The 20,539-nt window shown below is 36.5% G+C and overlaps 1 protein-coding gene across 1 annotated transcript; it reads left to right on the top strand.

The window, feature by feature from the left end:
- Positions 1 to 6,498: 6,498 nt before the first annotated feature.
- On the top strand, positions 6,499 to 19,638 carry Cyp4ad1 (Cytochrome P450 4ad1). Its single transcript, XM_073955804.1, is given in 10 exon segments — positions 6,499 to 6,670; positions 13,981 to 14,090; positions 14,200 to 14,479; positions 17,968 to 18,037; positions 18,191 to 18,317; positions 18,494 to 18,676; positions 18,763 to 19,018; positions 19,093 to 19,196; positions 19,198 to 19,288; positions 19,424 to 19,638. Coding segments are annotated over 10 exon segments (1,608 nt in total).
- Positions 19,639 to 20,539: the final 901 nt, after the last annotated feature.

The raw sequence follows: 20,539 nt of genomic DNA, 5'->3' as shown, positions 1-20,539 counted from the left end.
AGCGAAAAGTTTCGAATGTTTATGGGGGGAGGTACCCGAAGAAGTGGACCCATATGGCTCATCTTCAAACTTAAACTAAGTTTGGATTAAATATTACGAAAGCCAAATTTTGGACCGAAACGGTTGATCCGTTCAAGAGTTATTGTGCGTCCAGAGAGCCAGACGGAAGCAGATAGCTAAAACGACTTCAAATTGTCTAAAACAGATTTCCTCCAAACATAATTGAGGCGCTCAGCGCCAAAACGGCCTAACCCACATGCCCACAAAAATCAAACAGACTATAAAGATCTAACCAGAACCTTTTGAAACAACTATTAAAACAATTCCATATTGTATTGATTAACACTAGGTAATACTACCTTCTAAAATAATACAATATGACATTTTTTAAAATTTGTTTCAAAAGGTTTCAGTTAAACTTTACAGTCTCTTTGATTTTTTTGGGCATGCTATATGTGTAGAAGTAAAAAATTGACTTATATGCTGTTTTAATGATTTATTTTATCATTTCACGGTGCTCTTGAATCAAATTTAAATAGAGCGCTTTTTAAATAAATCGCGATTCAAGTTGACATTTTTAAGGGTTTTTTTAGGTTTTCACGATTTTGCTTGCACGCAGAAAAATTTATGTTAGAAATATGTTTGGATCCAAACAAATATATGTTTGGGACCGGTTGCAAACAAATATATGTTTGGGTCCAAACAAATATATGTTTGCAACATTTTGTAAAATATCCCAATTTGATATGTTTGGGTAAAACATATTTTTTATGTTAGAACATTTTTTTCATGGGTGGAGAGAGGATGTTTGTCAACGAGAGTAATAACAGTGCTCTCGCGGCTGTGGAATGCTGTGTTATAATAAAGAGTTGTGTGTGTTGTATAATAGAAGACGTAGAAGCGAAGAAGGGGCTTTGGTGGTATGTATGCGTCAAACTCGTGTTTTTCTTGTTTTGTTGTTGTTAACCAAGGCGAAGAAGAAAAAAAGAAATTATATGAATTATATTTTTTCTTTCTTCAGTGTTTTAGTTGCCTTTGTAGAGTCAAGACGGTAAAGTGAGTGAATAATACAGTGTTTTGTGTTTTCTTAAAGAAATTGCGCTTTTTAGTAAATTAAATGCCCAATACATTTTATAATTGAATCGGAAAGTTGAATGGAATTATTTTATTGGACAAGGAAGAAATCGCATTTAATATTGGTAATTTCATACATACTTATGTATATTTGAAATATGGCATATCCATATTTATTTATTACATTACATAATGAGGATGATTTCAACTATGAGGACAATTTGTTTTATTTCACAACTAAGGAGGTAAAGAAGATTATAAATTATTAATTACTGCAGGCGAAATAATTGATTTTCGGAAAATTTAGCTTAAATCCTCAAAATCGGAAGGTACCGTTATATGGAGGCTATACCCAAACGTGGACCCAGGTCCACGATTTTTGGTGGATATGTTTTGTGACCACTAAGAACCCTAAGTACCAAATAACAGCTAATTTAGTAGGAAAATGTGGCTTAAATATCCGAAATACCGAAGATCGGAAAGTATCGCTATAAGGGGGCTATACCAAAACATTAGCCGATATTGTTCATATTCATCCAAATGTCGCTACAGCATTCTCTGGTCAAATACTAAATCCCTTAGGTTTAAAAATTAGCAAAATAACGAATTGCAAAAGAACGGTAGACGCCGGCTTATTCAGTCGACGACCAGCAAAAAGCTTCCGCCTCCATGTTTTACAGCGTCTTTGCAATATTTAGGATTTAACGGTTGCCCATTTGGTCCAAGCCTTTTACCATCTGAATACTTTAAATTAAACATAGATTCATCGGAAAACAGTTCAAATGGGTATTGGCGAATGCCAGTCTGGCTCCTTCATTTTTAGTCGATATGAAAGGTTTTTTTTTCTGGTCGTCGACTGAATAAGCCGGCGTCTATCGTTCTTCTGCAATTCGTTCTTTTGCTAATTTTTAAACGTTAGCGTATTGTATTTGACTAGTGGATGCTGTAGCATCATTTTTGGACGAATATGAACAATATCGGCTAATGTTTTGGTGTAGCCCCTTATAGCGGTACCTTCCGATCTTCGGTATTTCGGATATTTAAGCCATATTTTCCTACTAAATTAGCTGTAATTTGGTACTTAGGGTTCTTAGTGGTCACAAAACATATCCACCAAAAATCGTGGACCTGGGTCCACGTTTGGGTATAGCCCCCATATAACGGTAACTTCCGATTTTCAGTATTTTGAGGATTTAAGCTAAATTTTCCAAAAACCGATTATTTCGCCTGCAATAATTAATAATTTAGTATCCTTTATGCCTAAAAGATGTGATTGTGTCATCCAGAATAGAGGATAAGCAACGAAATATTGATTTCAATAGTTTTTGCTGTACCTCAAATGGGGGGGGGGGGGGGGGGGGGGGGTTGCTTTAGTTTTGTCCGCTTACATTTGCGACCTAAAATGTTTTTTTTAATTTTATCTTTTGTTTATTAAATTCTGATCTCCTTATTTTTGTATTTTTCAATTATAAAGATATAAATAAATAAAAAGAAAAATAAAAAATAAATTTATAATTTAGCTTTCATAAAAAAATTATCATTTCAAAAAAATTTACTGAGGGGGTGCTTTAGTTTTGGCCGATACTGTATATCTTTGCACCCAAACATAAATATCTTTGCACCCAAACATATATATGTTTCCACCCAAACATATATATGTTTGCACCCAAACATATATTTGTTTCCACCAAAACATATATTTGTTTACAGACCCAAACATATATTATGTTTGGGACTGTTGCAAACATATATATGTTTGCTGCAAAATATGTTTAGGACATATGTTAGAGAGGCCGTTTTTTTTTGCGTGTGGAAACCGCAAGTCCTATTGAAATGGGACTAAAGAAAATGTTGTAGCTTTGAATATTCTCTACAAGATTGATGATGATATCTTCGTAGTTTTTACCGTTATTGAGATATAGAAGTTCAAATTAATACAATGGATTGACTGTATCGCCTCCTTACAAAACAATCTCACAACTGCAATTTCCCAAGTTAAACTTATATATCTCAAAAACGGTACAACCTAGGAAAAAATTACGAAAGCCAATTTTGTAGGGATTTTTTTACATTTCGAAAGGATTTACAGTTTCAAGCTAAATCCTTAAGACTTACGAAAAAAATTTGAACGTTTGTTCTGAACATTTATACCTCAAAATGGTAAAACCTAGGAAAATATCAATCAGACAATCTCGTACAGAATTTTCACTGATACAACACTTTCTTTAGTCCCATTTCGATAGGAATTGCGGTTTCCAAGCAAAATCGTGAAAACCTTTAATGTGAACTTTGATCGCGATTTATTAAAAAATCCATACATCTAGTTTTTCTTGTTTTTGAATTTTTCTCATCTATAAACATAGCTGTTTCAAAATCCGCAATTTAAAGTTACTTAAGGTGTACTGTGAATAACATTGTGTTATAAGGAGGCGATACAGTCAATCCCTTGTCCTAATTTGAACTTCTAAATCTTAATAACGATAAAAACTACAAAGATATCATCATATCATTTTGAACGAAAAAATTATTAAAGAGTGGTATTAAGTCTTCTTTGGGCCTACAAAACTTTTCCCCGAAATGTGTCAGCAATGGTCCACGTTTTTTATTGCCCACCATAGAACGGTACCGCCCGATTTTCGGGGGTTTTCAGGAAATTAGCTGCATTATCCTATAGACATGGTTGTAATTTAATACATATTTAGTCTTCTTTGGGGTTACTAAACTTCCCTTCAGAAATTTGTCAGCACTGGTCCATGTTTTATATAGCCTATAGCGATTTTAGGAGTTTTCAGGAGTTTAGCCGTACCCTCCTACAGAAATGGCTGAAATTTAGTATTTAGTCTTCAATGGGGCTATAATAACTTTTCCCCCTAATTTGTCAGTACTTTTACACGTTGTTATATAGCCACTGATATTTATGAAAAGTAACAGTGTTCGAAATTTCGATCAGTCAACTTTGCACATATGTAAAGTCGTGCTTGGGCATATAAATCATCTTCTTTATATTTTGTGAAACGGTTCCATATATTGGCAATAATTTACCACGATTACATTTTAAATTAATTTTTTTTATTTTTTTAAACTAATTTAAAAAGTATCCAAAAATATAGGTTTCAAAAATTTACACCTACAATCTAGTAGGAGGGGGAGTTTTCAGGGGAAGATTTTTTTAGTTGCTGAAAGATGAATACATACTAAAACGTGTTTAAAATTTGTTTACTGTTCAAAAATCGAACACCAACTACGAAATGGGTTAAACAGGTAAACAGAGACATACATATATAAACATTATCTAGGTATGATATATGTATCTGGTAAGAAATTACTATACTCGAACCACAAGAGAATGTGCGTCCAATGTCATTAGGTGTATATTTCGCTTGTTTCGGAATATATTCTGTAAAATGGTGTGAACGATAACTCTCGGAGGGAGCAATCGATTTGGTCCAAAATTTGCACATCGTATTATTTCATCCAGTCATGTATCAAGTCGGATAAACTCCATATCAATCCCGTCCTTCGGGTACCTCCTATTCCAAATTTTTATTTAAATTTTTTTTCCAAATTGGGTGCATTTTAGCATTAAGGGTTCGTAGTGATCAAAAGACTTCTCCGCCAATATTTGTGGACAAACTACCACTTTTTGGTATAGCCCCTAAACAACGATACCGCCCAATTTCAAGGATTGTACAAAATTTTAGCTGACCAGATAAGGTTAGGGATAGGTAATTGGTTTACGCAGTGGTCAAGAAAATTCACCTAAAATTGTGGACAATGGTACTTTCGTAACGGAAAGAAAACTAATTACTCCATATTGATTCAGAATATATATTTTTTTAGGTTTTATCCTTTTCTGCCATGAGACCATTTCAAGCGGTTCTTGAGTTATAAGCGTAGTAACTAACATCATTTGCTTTTATATATAGAAGATATATAGATTATTATACAGAGGCCGCTTTAGGGAAACTTACAACTAGATGGAGTTGAACTAAATATTCGTTCGTTATTCGGGACATGCCCAGGTCAACAAATCCAAAAAATTTAATCTCGATATGTGGATTTTTTTATAAAAAAGGAAATGACGAATTTATTCCGTCACGAGGGTCTGAGTGTACATAAGTCGAACTTGCGATAAAGATAAAGTCGATTCAGGGGAGGAAATATACGGCTAAAGAATATACAGCATGTGGACTAATAGCCGAACCTATTAAAAGTGCTGGCGAGGGGCATGTAAGGGCAATAGTCAGCTCAATAATACAAGTTGGGTAAAATATCGCATGCCTAATTATTTGAAGTTCATACAAAGTACGTGAATTGTGAGTGAGTAGGGTAGGGTATCATTGTGATACTCCTACCAAAAGTGACCTTAACAAATGACAGATCGCCACATCAAACAGAATATAAACCTTTACAACCTATTCATTATTCAAGTGCAAGTTCTTTATAATTCTACTGGAAAGGATTACACGAGAGTTGAATATACGGAGATATGAGACGCTGTATGTAGGTAAAGTCGACACCTAGGACAAAATGAGGAAGCATCTGTCCAAATGGGCCCTTTAGTTTGCGACGAAGAAACCCAATGGTTTTTATCAACTCGCAAAGCCACCACAAGGAAAACAATACGATGTCTGCTACACATTGACATAGGTCAGGTTTGTCACCTATATTTTTCAATAGATTTCCAGCGACTTCAATTTCTTTACCTTTTTTTAATTTATGACTAATACTTAATAGGTGACTTTTGTCAACAACCTCTTTAAAGTATTGCTATTAATAGCTTCAGATTACATTTGACCATCAAGTGGGAACGACGAATTGTTCCCACATATGCTAGAACAACTGCTACCTTTCAGTTACGGCACGTAATCAATAAACCCCTTAATAATTATTATTATAGACCCATCAACTGAAACATCCAATCGATAACTATGTGTGAAATTTTTCACAAAGACTTTGAACTGTTGATGATGATTAGCCCGGCCAGCCAGCCAAACACTTCGACATTGTTGTTAATTATTGATTGAATTTTGCTGGATGGCTGACGGGTGGTTATCAAAATAAACACAACTTCAGAGGTAAAATAGGCAACCGTAAATGAGTCAATTATGACCACTCAGCATAATCAAATAATTGGGTGATATTATCGAACAACAAACAAAAAAAATTCTGATGAAGAAAAGAAAGGGGGACCCGAGATAAGCTTTATTAGAGGTTATTATCAGACAGTTTTCGTTTTGGGTTTTTGGGCCACGTCGCAAGCAGGTAAGGGGAAAATATCTGGTGTTCAAATTAATACATAACAATAGGCCGGTGACAAGTATTCTGTTGGTCAGTATATTTTTTAAACGCTACGTGATCGGTTCGTTTCAGAAAAAATCGTTATTTAAGGAAACCGGAAAGTGTTACTTTGTTCGGATAAAAATGGAAATGTTTCTCTTGGCTTTGGCCATTGTGATATTCACAGTATTATTCTTTAAGGGTATTCGGATATTTAATTACCTCGATCATGTTGCGGGCATTATGGAAATGATACCCGGTCCCACACCCTATCCATTTGTGGGTAATCTATTTCAATTTGGTTTGAAACCTGATGGTGAGTTTTTGGTAAAGAAAGAAAATTGATAAGTGGAAATATAAAATGTGAAAATGAAGAGACATATTGTCGCTGGCAATGAGAAGGAACGCCAGAAAAATTAATTGGATAATGTGCAAAATAGATATGGAAGTTATTATCAACCTCAATTTAGAGGTACTCACAGAGTATGTTTTATATAAGAAGTTAAAAATTCCTAGATGCCCGACGTTCCTTTAACAAAAATATATATGTATAAATAAGAAAGCCCAAAGGTGACTGGGGTATCCTTTAAACATTCCCTAAAAATCAAGGATTCTACCTACGAGGACCCCTGAAAAACCGAGAACATTCAGTATGGTAGCTCTGACGTACCTTGAAAATTATTCCTTAAATATTTGGCTATCGATTTGATTGTGGGTTTTAAGTTTAATGATGCGATAAGGATGACTGATTCACTCGGGGACCTTTGGTTCATTGCGTTCGTCATGGTAGGTTTGAAAATTATGATGAGAAGAAAGTTTTTATGGTTATTGCTTATTGAATTGATGATGAAGAAGAAGGAGTTTGAAACTGGACCAGGATATCCAAGCGTGGTTTTTGCTCCGGTCATCAGAACTAACTCAGCCCTTGTACAGTTCTAAGTTTAGACATTAGTGCTTTATTTCCAAGAGTCTGCCACCAGCCAAGTCCCCAAAAGCCTTAAGATGGGCAGAATCACAATTATTTACAACCAGTATATGACTTGTATTCTCGGGTTCATTCCAAGACCATTGTCCTGGACCCTTACTAAATGTTGTAAAACGGTCTGGTGGTGGATTCCTCCTAAAACTCGGCGATTGGGAACTAAGACTTTTTAAGACAAAAAAAGACCCTGTACCCTTTTAGAATACCTCATGAGGTCTTCTGCCATATATAGAATACTTTAAGAGGTCTTTTTCTTTCGCTTTTAGAAGACCACAAAAAGATTTCCTTTACCTAGAGAAAAACTTGAGAGGTCTTCTGTTGCTTTAGAACACCTCATGATTGTTTCTGTGGTATAAAGAAGACCCTAAGATTTTTTCTGCGGTCTACAGAAAACCCCTACATATCTTCTGTCGCCTTGAGACGACTTTGAGGGTCTATGGAAGTTAAGACCTCAATCGGTCTTCTGGTCTTCTGTCGCCTTACGAAGGCACCAAGAGGACTTCTATCGCTTTAGGAAGCCCTCTAGTGGTCTTATGTCGCCTATAGAAGGCCTAATAAGGTCTTCTGTCATATATAAAAGTTTATAGAAGATCTCTTGCGGACTTATCTGGCCTTTAACAGATCTTAACAGGTCTTCTGTGGCCTTTAACAGACCTCGGAAGATCTTCTGTCGCGTTCAGAAGACCTCATAATGTCATGAATTGCTTTTAGAAAACCTCAAGCTTTACTCTATGGTGTATAGAAGACCTCAAGAGATCTTCTATGGTTTTCAGAACACTCACTGTCGCTATCATAAGACCTCGAAAGGTCTTCTCTAACCTATAGAAGACTTCAAGTGGACTTCTGTATACTTTAAAATACTTCGAGAGGTCTTCTGTCGCCTTCAGAAGACTCAAGATTTTTTTTTTGCAGTCTACAGAAGACTTCAAGAGTTCTTCTGTCGCCTTTAAAAGACCTAACGAGGTCTTCTGTCATATATAGATTAGAAGAAGACCTCTTGCGAAGACCTCTTCTATGGTCTGTGGTGTACAGAAGACTTTTTGTCGCCTTTAAAACAACTCGGAAAGTTGCCTGACGCCTATAGAAGACTTCAAGTAGCCTTCTGCACGATTAAGAAGGCTCCAAGAAGTCTTCTATCGCCTTCAGACTACCTCAAAATTTCTTCTGCGGTCTACAGAAGACTTCAAGAGAATTTCTATCACCTTCTAAAGACCTGAAGAGGTACCCTGTCGTTTTAGAATACCTCAAGAGGTCTTTTGCCATATACAGAATACTTCAAGAATCTTCTTCTTCTTTCGCTTTTAGAAGACCACAATAAGATTTATTTTACATGGAAAAGACCATGAGAGGTCTTCTGTTGCTTTTAGAACACCTCAAGATTGTTACTGTGGTATAAAGAAGACCCTAAGATTTCTTCTGCGGTCTAAAGAAAACCATTACATATCTTCTGTCGCCTTGAGATGACTTCGAGGGGTCTGCTGCCGTCTATAGAAGGCATCAAGTGATCTTCGGTCACCTATAGAAGACTTTACAAGATCTTCTAAAGCCTATAGGAGGCCTCAGAAGGTATTGTTTTGTCTATAGTATATATCAAAAGGTCTTTAATTGCTTATAGACGACCACAATAGGTCTTCTGTTGCCTATAGAAGAAGATCGCTTATAGAAGACCTATATAGACTCCCGCAACAGGTCTTCAGTTTTTAGAAGACCTCTTGCGGACATATGTGGTCTCCAAAAGATCTTAAACAGGTCTTCTGTTGTTTTAGAAAACTTCACGATTTCTAAATTGGTCTATAAAAAGACGTCGCCTTTAAAACTCCTCGAAAGGTCTACTGTCGCCTATACAGACTTCAGTTGATCTTCTGTATGCTTTAGAAGACTTTAACAGGCTTTCTGCCCTTTTAGAAGAGCTCAAGAGGTCTTCTGTCGCCTTTAGAATACCTCAAGAGGTCTTCTTCTTTATAGATAATACTTCAATTTGAAGCATTGTGGCGTTTTTTAATTGGGATAGCGTTTGCAATTTTGTTTTTTCAAAATAGTCTGGCTTAATCCCATTGTTGTTGTTTTAATATTTTAAAACAACTATTTTATTAGTGGAAAAGATTTGGCATTGTTCGCCAAGGGGTAAGGCAGGGAATACTATAGTTTCGATCCACGCCACTGGATCTCATCAGTTCCCTTGTTTCTTGTTTGTGGATATTCTCCACCGAAGTTATTTTTCAATAACTTCTTCAACAAGAAACTTTTTATTCCCAAACATCAATCGTCAGCTCGAAGTATAAAGGTAAGCAAAAGAAAAAAGTTCAATGAGAAGTTTTTCCTTGGCAACCTCATACAACTCCGACGAAGTGTCTGCGAAAACAATTCAAACCTCTTCCACTTGTATGTGTCGTCGAATTTTGACGAATGCACACACAAAAATTTGGTTGGTCTGCTTTACAGCAAAAACAACACACGTCGTGCCAGTGTCTTCAATTTGAAGCATTGTGGCGTTTTTTTAATTGGGATAGCGTTTGCAATTTTGTTTTTTCAAAATAGTCTGGCTTAATCCATTGTTGTTGTTTTAATATTTTAAAACAACTATTTTATTAGTGGAAAAGATTTGGCATTGTTCGCCAAGGGGTAAGGCAGGGAATACTATAGTTTCGATCCACGCCACTGGATCTCATCAGTTCCCTTGTTTCTTGTTTGTGGATATTCTCCACCGAAGTTATTTTTCAATAACTTCTTCAACAAGAAACTTTTTATACCCAAACATCAATCGTCAGCTCGAAGTATAAAGGTAAGCAAAGAAAAAAGTTCAATGAGAAGTTTTTCCTTGGCAACCTCATACAACTACTTCAAAGAGGTCTTATATCGTCTTCAGAAGATCTCAAGAAGCCATTCCCAACTATAGAAGACCTCGAGTGGTCTTCTGTTGCCTTTAGACCACCTCAAGATTTCTTCTGTGGTATACAGAAGACAGCAAGATGCTTTTTGTCGCTTCAGAAGATCTCCAGATTTATTCTGCGTCTACAGAAAACCCCTTGAGAAGACTTCAAGAGATCTTCTGTCGCCCTGAGAAGACTTCAGAAGATCTCCAGATTTATTCTGCGTCTACAGAAAACCCCTTGAGAAGACTTCAAGAGATCTTCTGTCGCCCTGAGAAGACTTCAAGAGGTCTTCTGTCACCTATAGTGGACATTAAGATATCTTTTGTCGCCTATAGAAGGTATTAAAAGTTATTCTGAAGCCTATAGAAAACCTCGAGAAGAATTATGTGGCTTACAGAAGACTACAAGAGGTCTTTTGTCATCTTTAGAAGAGCGCAACAGGTCTCCTGCCGCCTTTAAAACCCCTCAAAATGTTTTCTCTCGCCTGTAGAACACGTCAACCGGTATACCGTTGTCTGTAGAATACATCAACAATTTTTCTGCCGCTGGGAGAAAACTTCAAGTGGTCTTTCTTCTCCTATAGAAGACTTCAAGAGGTCTTTTGTCGCCTTGAGAAGGCTTCAAGAGAACTTCTGTCGCCTTGAGAAGACTTCAAGAGGTCTTCTGTCACCTATTGTAGACATTAAGATATCTTTTGTAGCCTATAGAAGGTCTTAAAAGTTATTTTTTTATTTAGCCTATAGAAAAGAGAGAGAAGAATTATGTCGCTTACAGAAGACTACAAGATGTCTTTTGTCATCTTTAGAAGACCGCAACACGTCTCCTGCCGCCTTTAGAACTCCTCAAAAGTTTTCTCTCGCCTGTAGAACACGTCAAACGGTATACCGTCGTCAATAGAAGACATCCAGAATTTTTTCTGTCGCTGGGAGAAGACTTCAAGAGGTCTTCCTTCTCCTATAGAAGACTTCAAAAGGTCTTTTGTCGCCCTTGGAAGACCACAATAAGTCATCTGCGGGCTAGAACAAGAGATCTTCTGCCACCTTTAGACACTTCAAGAGGTTTTCTCTTGTCTGTAGTGGACCTCAAGAGGTCTTCTGTCCCCTTTAGAAGATCTAAAGATATGTATCTCTGTCATCTTTGGAAGACCTCAAGGGATTGGTTTCGCCTTTAAAAGATCTAAAGAGGTCTGCTGACACCTATAGAAACCCTTGGGTGGTGTTCGCTTGCCTATAGAAGTCCTCAAGAGGCTTTCGGATTGTTAAAAGAAGGCTTCAAGAGGTCTTCGATTGCCTATAGAAGTCCTCAGGATGTCTTCTGTCGCCTTAAGAAGACTTTGAGAGGTTTTCTGTCGCATGTAGAAGATCTCTTATAGAGAGATCTCAAGAGATATTCTTTTATCTATACAGGGTCTGAAAAGGTCTTCTGTCGCCTATAGAATACCTAAATAAATCTTCTGTCTCCTTTAGAAGACCTCAAGATTTTTTCTGTTGTCTATAGAAGACATCAAGAAGCCTTCTGTCGCTTTTAGAAGACCTCCGAATGTCTTCTGTCGTCTTTAAAAGACCTCAAGGGTTCTTCTTCCACCTTTAGAGGACCTCAAGGAATCTACTCTCGCCTATAGAAGACATTAAGATGTCCTCTGTCGTAGGCTACAGATGACCTGAAAAATCTTCGGTAGCCTATAGAAGCCCCCGAGAGGTTGATGGTTGCCTATAGGTCTTTAAAGGTCTTCGGTAGTTTGTAGAAGGTTTCAAGAGGTCTTCTGTCGGCTTTAGAAGACATTGGGAGGTATGCTGTTGCCTATATAAGATCTCAAATGACATTCTATTATTTATACAAGGCCTCAAAAGCTCTTTTGTTGCCTACAGAATGGAAGACCTCAATAAATTGTCTGTGTCCTTTAGAAGACCTCAAGATTTTTTCTGTGGTCTATAGAAGACCTCAAGAGTTCTTTTGTTGCCTTTGGAAAACCTCAAGGAATGTGATCTCGGCTTTAAAAGACCTGAAGAAGTCTTCGGTTGCTTATAGAGGACCTCCAGAGCAACCGACGAGTGCATGATGTCTTCTGTCGCCTTTGGAAGACCCCAGGATGTTTTCTGTCGCCTGTAGAAGAGTTTATGAGGTCTACTTTCGCCTTTAGAAGACCTAAGGAGGTCTTCTGGCGCCTATAGAAACAATCAAGAGGTCTGGTCTATAGAAATCCTTAATAAGTCTTCTGTTGCCTGTTGAAGATCTCAAGAGGTCTTGTGTCGACTATAGAAAACCGCAGGAGGTCTTTTATTAAAAAGTACTCAACATTTCTTCTGTGGTCTATACAAGACCAGAGATGTCGAGAGGTTCTCTGTCGCCTATAGAAGACCTCACGAGGTCTCCTATTGTTCTTTGAAGATCTCAAAAGGTCTTCTGTTGTGTATAGAAGACCTCTAGAGGTTTTCTGTCTTTATAGATAACTTCAAGAGGACTTTTATCGCCTATAGAAGATCTTAAGGGGCAGAATGTTACCACTTGGATCTTCTATAGGCAACAGAGAACCTCTAGAGGTCTTCAGTATGCGACAACAGACTTTTCGACATATTCTATAGACGACAGAATACCTATTGAGGTTTTCTATAGGCAATAGAAGGCCACTTAAGGTCTTCTATAAGTCTAGAGGTCTTCTGTATATAGAAGTACTTGTTAGGGTTTCCTTCAATATAAAAAATTGTCCTCAAAGGGACCTGCGGAATTTATTTCTATTCCAAATAAAGTCCTAAGAGGAACCTGAGTAACGGTTTGAGTAACAATCCTCAGAAGAACCTGAAATTTTTTTCTGTAAATACAACAACACCTGAGGACTTTTTGCTATGGCTTAAACATAAAGAAACTGTTCTCAGAGGGGCCTAGGTATTTAATTCTGTTTTCGGAGTTATCTGAGGAAACTTTCATAGAAAAACAGTCTACAGTTGAGCCTGAGGATTTTTTCTGTAGAAACAGAACTTTCAGAGGGACCCCAGGAATTTTTCCATAGAATAATGTTTTGAGAGGGACGTGGGAATGGTTTCAATAGCAAAATATTGCTAAAACGGACCTGAGGAATATTTTCAATATATATCTTAATCTACAAAAACTTACGTGTCATCTCAGCTATCCTCTATTTACCCCTCTAAATCATTAGCCCTTTATCCCTGAAAACGTTGAAAACTTTCTTCTATTTTCTAAACCCTTTTCAAATATTTCTCTTTGTTTAACTTTATCTATACCAAAAATACCTCCCAGTGCACACACGAACATAACCACACATTAGTATACATATGTATGGATGTATAAAATTGCTATTTTATCGCACAACATTTTTGCGATAAGTTTAAACATAAACAATTTGTTAACAATTAACAAACAAATTAAATTATGCCGAAAGCGAGGTAAAGAAGGAAGGTATGGGAAGTACAAGCACACACACACATAGATAATGTACATTAACCTGTAATTAAAAATGTATGCTAATAAAATATGCACACATACACATAAAAATACATATGTTTGTGTGTATTTTATGCTACACAATTTGTATTTTAACTAAGTAAACACTTTCACCTTCAACGAGGATTTCAATTAACATAACAAATTTGAAATTAAAAGCAACAAGAACAACAACAGCAACAACAAACGAAAAAAAAGATAAAAGAATTTACCGCACAAGGCCAGCAAAAGTTTTATTTTCATGAAATATTTAATTTGCTTCCTTTACTCAACCTCCCGTCATTTCCTTTTTGTTTTTCTTTTTCTTTTCAGAATACCCCAAGAAAATTCTACAATATTGTCGGAAATATGATTTCCAAGGTTTCCGTTCATTGGTCTTCTTTCAATATCACGTCATGCTAAGTGACCCAGCTGAAATCCAGGTTGGTCAAATTTGCACGCACTCACATTCACCCGTCTCGCTTTCATCATCGGCATCATTTCTTTCATAACAAATAATACCGTTAATATTTCCTTTTTTGTTATTTGCAGAACATGCTCTCCAGCAATTCTTTGTTGTACAAAGAACATTTGTACTCCTTCCTGCGTCCATGGTTGGGTGATGGTCTGTTAACTAGTTCCGGTGCAAGATGGCTTAAACATCAAAAACTGTATATGCCGGCCTTTGATAACAAGGCTGTGGAAGGTTATATGCAGGTTGTAAATAAAACAGGCAAAAAATTCACTCGCAAATTACAGCAGCATGCTGACGATGGCGAAATATTCGATATCCAGGAGCTTGTAAGGAAATGCACTTTGGATATTGTTTGTGGTAAGTAGAAGGGGTGGGGGAAATGGTAGTCATAAATTTACAGAGTTTCGCAGATTTTTCGTATAGAAAAAGTACCTCAGACACCCCTGAGGACTTTTTTCGCATAGAAAAAAATCCTCAGACACCTCTGAGGACTTTTTTCGCATAGAAAAAAATCCTCAGACAACTCTGAGGACTTTTTTCACATTTCGTATAGAAAGAATTCCTCAGACACCTCAGAGGACTTTTTCGTATAGAAAAAATTCCTCAGACATGTCTGAGGACTTTTTTCGTATAGAAAATATTCCTCAGACATGTCTGAGGACTTTTCTTCGTATAGAAACAATTCCTCAGACACCTCTGAGGACTTTTTTCCTTCGTATAGAAAAAATTCCTCAGATACCTCTGAGGACTTTTTGCGTCTTCCTCACGTCTTCCTAAGGACTGTTTTTCGTATAGAAAAATATTCCTCACGTATTCCTGAGGACTGTTTTTCGTATAAAAAAATATTACTCAGGTCTCCCTGAGGACTGTTTTTCCTATAGAAAAATATTCCTCAGGTCTCCCTGAGGACTGTTTTTCGTATAGAAAAATATTCCTCAGGTCTCCCTGAGGACTGTTTTCGTATAGAAAAATATTCCTCAGGTCTCCCTGAGGACTGTTTTCGTATAGAAAAATATTCCTCAGGCCTCCCTGAGGACTGTTTTTCGTATAGAAAAATATTCCTCAGGTCTCCCTGAGGACTGTTTTTCGTATAGAAAAATATTCCTCAGGTCTCCCTGAGGACTGTTTTTCGTATAGAAAAATATTCCTCAGGTCTCCCTGAGGACTGTTTTTCGTATAGAAAAATATTCCTCAGGTCTCCCAAAGGACTGTTTTTCGTATAGAAAAATATTCCACAGGTCTCCCTGAGGACTGTTTTTCGTATAGAAAAATATTCCTCAGGTCTCCCTGAGGACTGTTTTTCGTATAGAAAAATATTCCTCAGGTCTCCCTGAGGACTGATTTTCGTATAGAAAAATATTCCTCAGGTCTCCCTGAGGACTGTTTTTCGTATAGAAAAATATTCCTCAGGTCTCCCTGAGGACTGTTTTTCGTATAGAAAAATATTCCTCAGGTCTCCCTGAGGACCGTTTTTCGTATAGAAAAATATTCCTCAGGTCTCCCTGAGGACTGTTTTTCGTATAGAAAAATATTCCTCAGGTCTCCCTGAGGACCGTTTTTCGTATAGAAAAATATTCCTCAGGTCTCCCTGAGGACTGTTTTTCGTATAGAAAAATATTCCTCAGGTCTCCCTGAGGACTGTTTTTCGTATAGAAAAATATTCCTCAGGTCTCCCTGAGGACTGTTTTTCGTATAGAAAAATATTCCTCAGGTCTCCCTGAGGACTGTTTTTCGTATAGAAAAATATTCCTCAGGTCTCCCTGAGGACTGTTTTTCGTATAGAAAAATATTCCTCAGGTCTCCCTGAGGACTGTTTTTCGTATAGAAAAATATTCCTCAGGTCTCCCTGAGGACTGTTTTTCGTATAGAAAAATATTCCTCAGGTCTCCCTGAGGACTGTTTTTCGTATAGAAAAATATTCCTCAGGTCTCCCTGAGGACTGTTTTTCGTATAGAAAAATATTCCTCAGGTCTCCCTGAGGACTGTTTTTCGTATAGAAAAATATTCCTCAGGTCTCCCTGAGGACTGTTTTTCGTATAGAAAAATATTCCTCAGGTCTCCCAGAGGACTGTGTTTCGTAGTATAGAAAAATATTCCTCAGGTCTCCCTGAGGACTGTTTTTCGTAGTATAGAAAAATATTCCTCAGGTCTCCCTGAGGACTGTTTTTCGTTTAGAAAAATATTCCTCAGGTCTCCTCGAGGACTGTTTTTCTTATAGAAAAATATTCCTCAGGTCTCCCTGAGGACTGTTTTTCGTAGTATAAAAAAATATTACTCAGGTCTCCCTGAGAACTGTTTTTCGTATAGAAAAATATTCCTCAGGTCTCCTTGAGGACTGCTTTTTTCGTATAGAAAAATATTCCTCAGGTCTCCTTAAGCACTGTTTTTTCGTATAGAAAAATATGCCTCAGGTCTCCTTGAGGACTGTTTTTTTCGTATAGAAAAATATGCCTGAGGAATTTTTTCTATACGAAAAAATGCCCAGAGGTGTCTGAGGGATTTTTTCTATACAAAAAAATGCCTCAGAGGTGTCTGAGGTATTTTTTCTATACGAAAAAATGTTTCAGAGGTGTCTGAGGAGTTTTTTCTATACGAAAAAATGTCTCAGAGGTGTCTGAGGAATTTTTTATATACGAAAAAATGCCTCAGTGGTGTCTGAGAATTTTTTTCTATACGAAAAAATGCTTCAGAGGTGTCTGAGGAACTTTTTCTATACGAAAAAATGCCTCAGAGGTGTCTGAGGAATTTTTTCGATACGAGGTGTCAGAGGTGTCTGAGGAATTTTTTCTATACGAAAAAATGCCTCAGAGGTGTCTGAGGAATTTTTTCTATACGAAAAAATGCCTCAGAGGTGTCTGAGGAATTTTTTCTATACGAAAAAATGCCTCAGAGGTGTCTGAGGAATTTTTTCTATACGAAAAAATGCCTCAGAGGTGTCTGAGGAATTTTTTCTATACAAAAAAATGCCTCAGCGGTGTCTGAGGAACTTTTTCTATACGAAAAAATGCCTCAGAGGTGTCTGAGGAATTTTTTCTATACGAAAAAATGCCTCAGAGGTGTCTGAGGAATTTTTTCTATACGAAAAAATGCCTCAGATGTGTCTGAGGATTTTTTTCTATACGAAAAAATGCCTCAGATGTGTCTGAGGAATTTTTTCTATACGAAAAAATGCCTCAGATGTGTCTGAGGAATTTTTTCTATACGAAAAAATGCCTCAGATGTGTCTGAGGAATTTTTTCTATACGAAAAAATGCCTCAGATGTGTCTGAGGAATTTTTTCTATACGAAAAAATGCCTCAGATGTGTCTGAGGAATTTTTTCTATACGAAAAAATGCCTCAGATGTGTCTGAGGAATTTTTTCTATACGAAAAAATGCCTCAGATGTGTCTGAGGAATTTTTTCTATACGAAAAAATGCCTCAGATGTGTCTGAGGAATTTTTTCTATACAAAAAAATGCCTCAGATGTGTCTGAGGAATTTTTTCTATACGAAAAAATGCCTCAGATGTGTCTGAGGAATTTTTTCTATACGAAAAAATGCCTCAGATGTGTCTGAGGAATTTTTTCTATACGAAAAAATGCCTCAGATGTGTCTGAGGAATTTTTTCTATACGAAAAAATGCCTCAGATGTGTCTGAGGAATTTTTTCTATACGAAAAAATGCCTCAGATGTGTCTGAGGAATTTTTTCTATACGAAAAAATGCCTCAGATGTGTCTGAGGAATTTTTTCTATACGAAAAAATGCCTCAGATGTGTCTGAGGAATTTTTTCTATACGAAAAAATGCCTCAGATGTGTCTGAGGAATTTTTTCTATACGATTCTTTATTCTCTCTTTATTAATAGAAAATGCCACCGGTGTTCCCAGTAACTCATTGGATGATAAACCCTCAAACATGCATGCGGCCATTGCCGAGTAAGTAAAGCTGTTCCATTTAAGGCGTATTCGAATATCATAATTTTTGCTTTCTATTTTTGTACCAATTAATGTTCTTCATTTCCAATATTTTCTTTTACATTTCGAATTTTCTTTTCTCCGTAATGCGTGCTGGAATTTAATGGACAACAGTTTGTGTTATGTCATACAGGAGCGTACCTTTAGCATTGTCAAACGTTTCGATACTTTATTCTATTTGACACCCTATTATAGTAAGCAGCGTAAGGCATTGAACGCATTGAAAACGGAAATTAATAGGGTAAGTTAAGTGGACTGAGAATTGTTCATTGGAATTTTATGAACATTTAATGAAAAAGAGCGTATTGAAATCCCTCATCCAGCAGAGGAAGAAGGACCGAAGATAACACGTTCTGCACCTTTCTGCTTTTACCTTTTGTCTCCTGCATTTTGTAATCCTTTTTATTTGTCTTACAGATTGTTGAGCAACGACGAAGCCAACTGAAGTCTGATGGCGATACCAAGGATTTAATTAACAAGAATGCCAGCGATACGGATGAACTTAAGCCATTTTTAAATGTCCTTTTAACTGCCAAATTGGATGGAAGAGAATTAAAATTCCGTGAAATATTCGAGGAGTTGTCCACTTTCATTTTTGCTGTAAGTCCATTGTTTTCTTTTCTCGTTTAATCAAGTTCAAGTATTTCCACGTTTTGTTTTGTTTGTTGTTGTTTTTCTCAAAATAGGGCCATGATCCTACTGCCGCTGCATTATCCTTCACCCTATATACTCTGTCACGTCATCCGGCCATACAACAAAAAGTCTACGAAGAACAACAGAAGATTTTCGCCGGCAAACAAGGAAATGAATTGAAAGATGCCGAAGCAAAAATTGAGGAATTGAATAAAATGTCGTATTTGGAAATGGTTTTGAGGGAAACTTTGCGTTTATATCCGTCGGTGCCTTTAATAGCTAGGACAAATCGCAAGGGAATTGATATAAGTAAGTGGGTGGGAAGGAGAAGAGGGTGCTTGTTTCAGGGAAATTATTGATTTTTTGTTTGTTTTTTTTTTTAGATGGTACCAAAATTGCCCGCCGCACCACTGTCATAATGTGCCTCATAGCCATGGGTTATAATGAGAAATATTTCGAAAATCCCTGTGAATTCAAACCGGAACGTTTTTGCAAATACAAATACCAATGATACGGAAAAGAAAGGTATCGAGGCTTTTAAGAGCGTACCCTTCAGTGCTGGACCACGTAAATGTATAGGTAAGCCAAGAGAAAACAAATGTCATATCTTGTGTGGACTTCCTTCCGATTTCTCTCTTTATATAAAAAAAAATGTTTCCGTTTAAATTCAATACTAAAGCCATAAAATCTCTTCTCTCCTTTTTTGTTTTGCAGCCGAAAGATTTGCCACCTTGGAATTGAAATCCCTGCTCTCACAGGTCATAAGAAACTATGAAATTCTACCGGCCAAGGATGGTTTGTCTGCTGGCATTAATGACCATTCACGCAAGGGTTGCATACCCGAAAGTGAATATGATCCAATTCTCAATATACGGGTAACCCTCAAATCGGAAAATGGTATTTTGGTTCGATTGAAGAAGAGAAATTAAAGTTTTAAATTATTTAAAGAAATATATTTAAATAAATAAAAAATAATAATATTTAATATAAATAATAAATTATTATAAAAATAGTTACATAACCAAAAGATCATAAGAAGCAGCGTTTCCTTTGCAAAGGGTCTTAAAACACCCGTATACCCTTTTCTGTCAGACAACTCTAAGGCATTTTTTTCGTAAAGAAAAAATTCCTCAGACACCTCCGAGGCATGTTTTTCGTACAGAAAAAAATTCCTCAGACACCTCTGAGGCATTTTTTTCGTATAGAAAAAAATTCCTCAGACACCTCTGAGGCATTTTTTTCGTATAGAAAAAATCCTCAGACACCCCTGAGGCATTTTTTTCGTATAGAAAAAAATTCCTCAGACACCTCAGAGGCATTTTTTTCGTATAGAAAAAAATTCCTCAGACACCTCTGAGCATTTTTTTCGTATAGAAAAAAATTCCTCAAATTTTTTCGTATAGAAAAAAATCCCTCAGACACCTCTGAGGCATTTTTTTCGTATAGAAAAAAATTCCTCAGACACCTCTGAGGCATTTTTTTGGTTCGATTGAAGAAGAGAAATTAAAGTTTTAAATTTTTTAAAGAAATATATTTAAATAAATAAAAAAAATATTTTATATAATAATAATAAATTATTATAAAAATAGTTACATAAAAAAAAATATCATAAGAAGCAGCGTTTCCTTTGCAAAGGGTCTTAAAACACCCGTATACCCTTTCTAAACTAGGAAAAAATTATCTTACATCTTCCTATACGAAAAAAATTCCTCAGACACATCCGAGGCATGTTTTTCGTATAGAAAAAAAAATTCCTCAGACACCTCTGAGGCATTTTTTTCGTATAGAAAAAAATTCCTCAGACACCTCTGAGGCAGTTTTTTTGTATAG

This window comes from Musca autumnalis, unplaced genomic scaffold (assembly GCF_047663935.1).
Source record: "Musca autumnalis isolate F117 unplaced genomic scaffold, ASM4766393v1 scaffold_5, whole genome shotgun sequence".
NCBI lineage: Eukaryota > Metazoa > Arthropoda > Insecta > Diptera > Muscidae > Musca > Musca autumnalis.
Note: the sequence above shows the minus strand (reverse complement) of the source record. Positions and strands in the feature narration are given on the sequence as shown.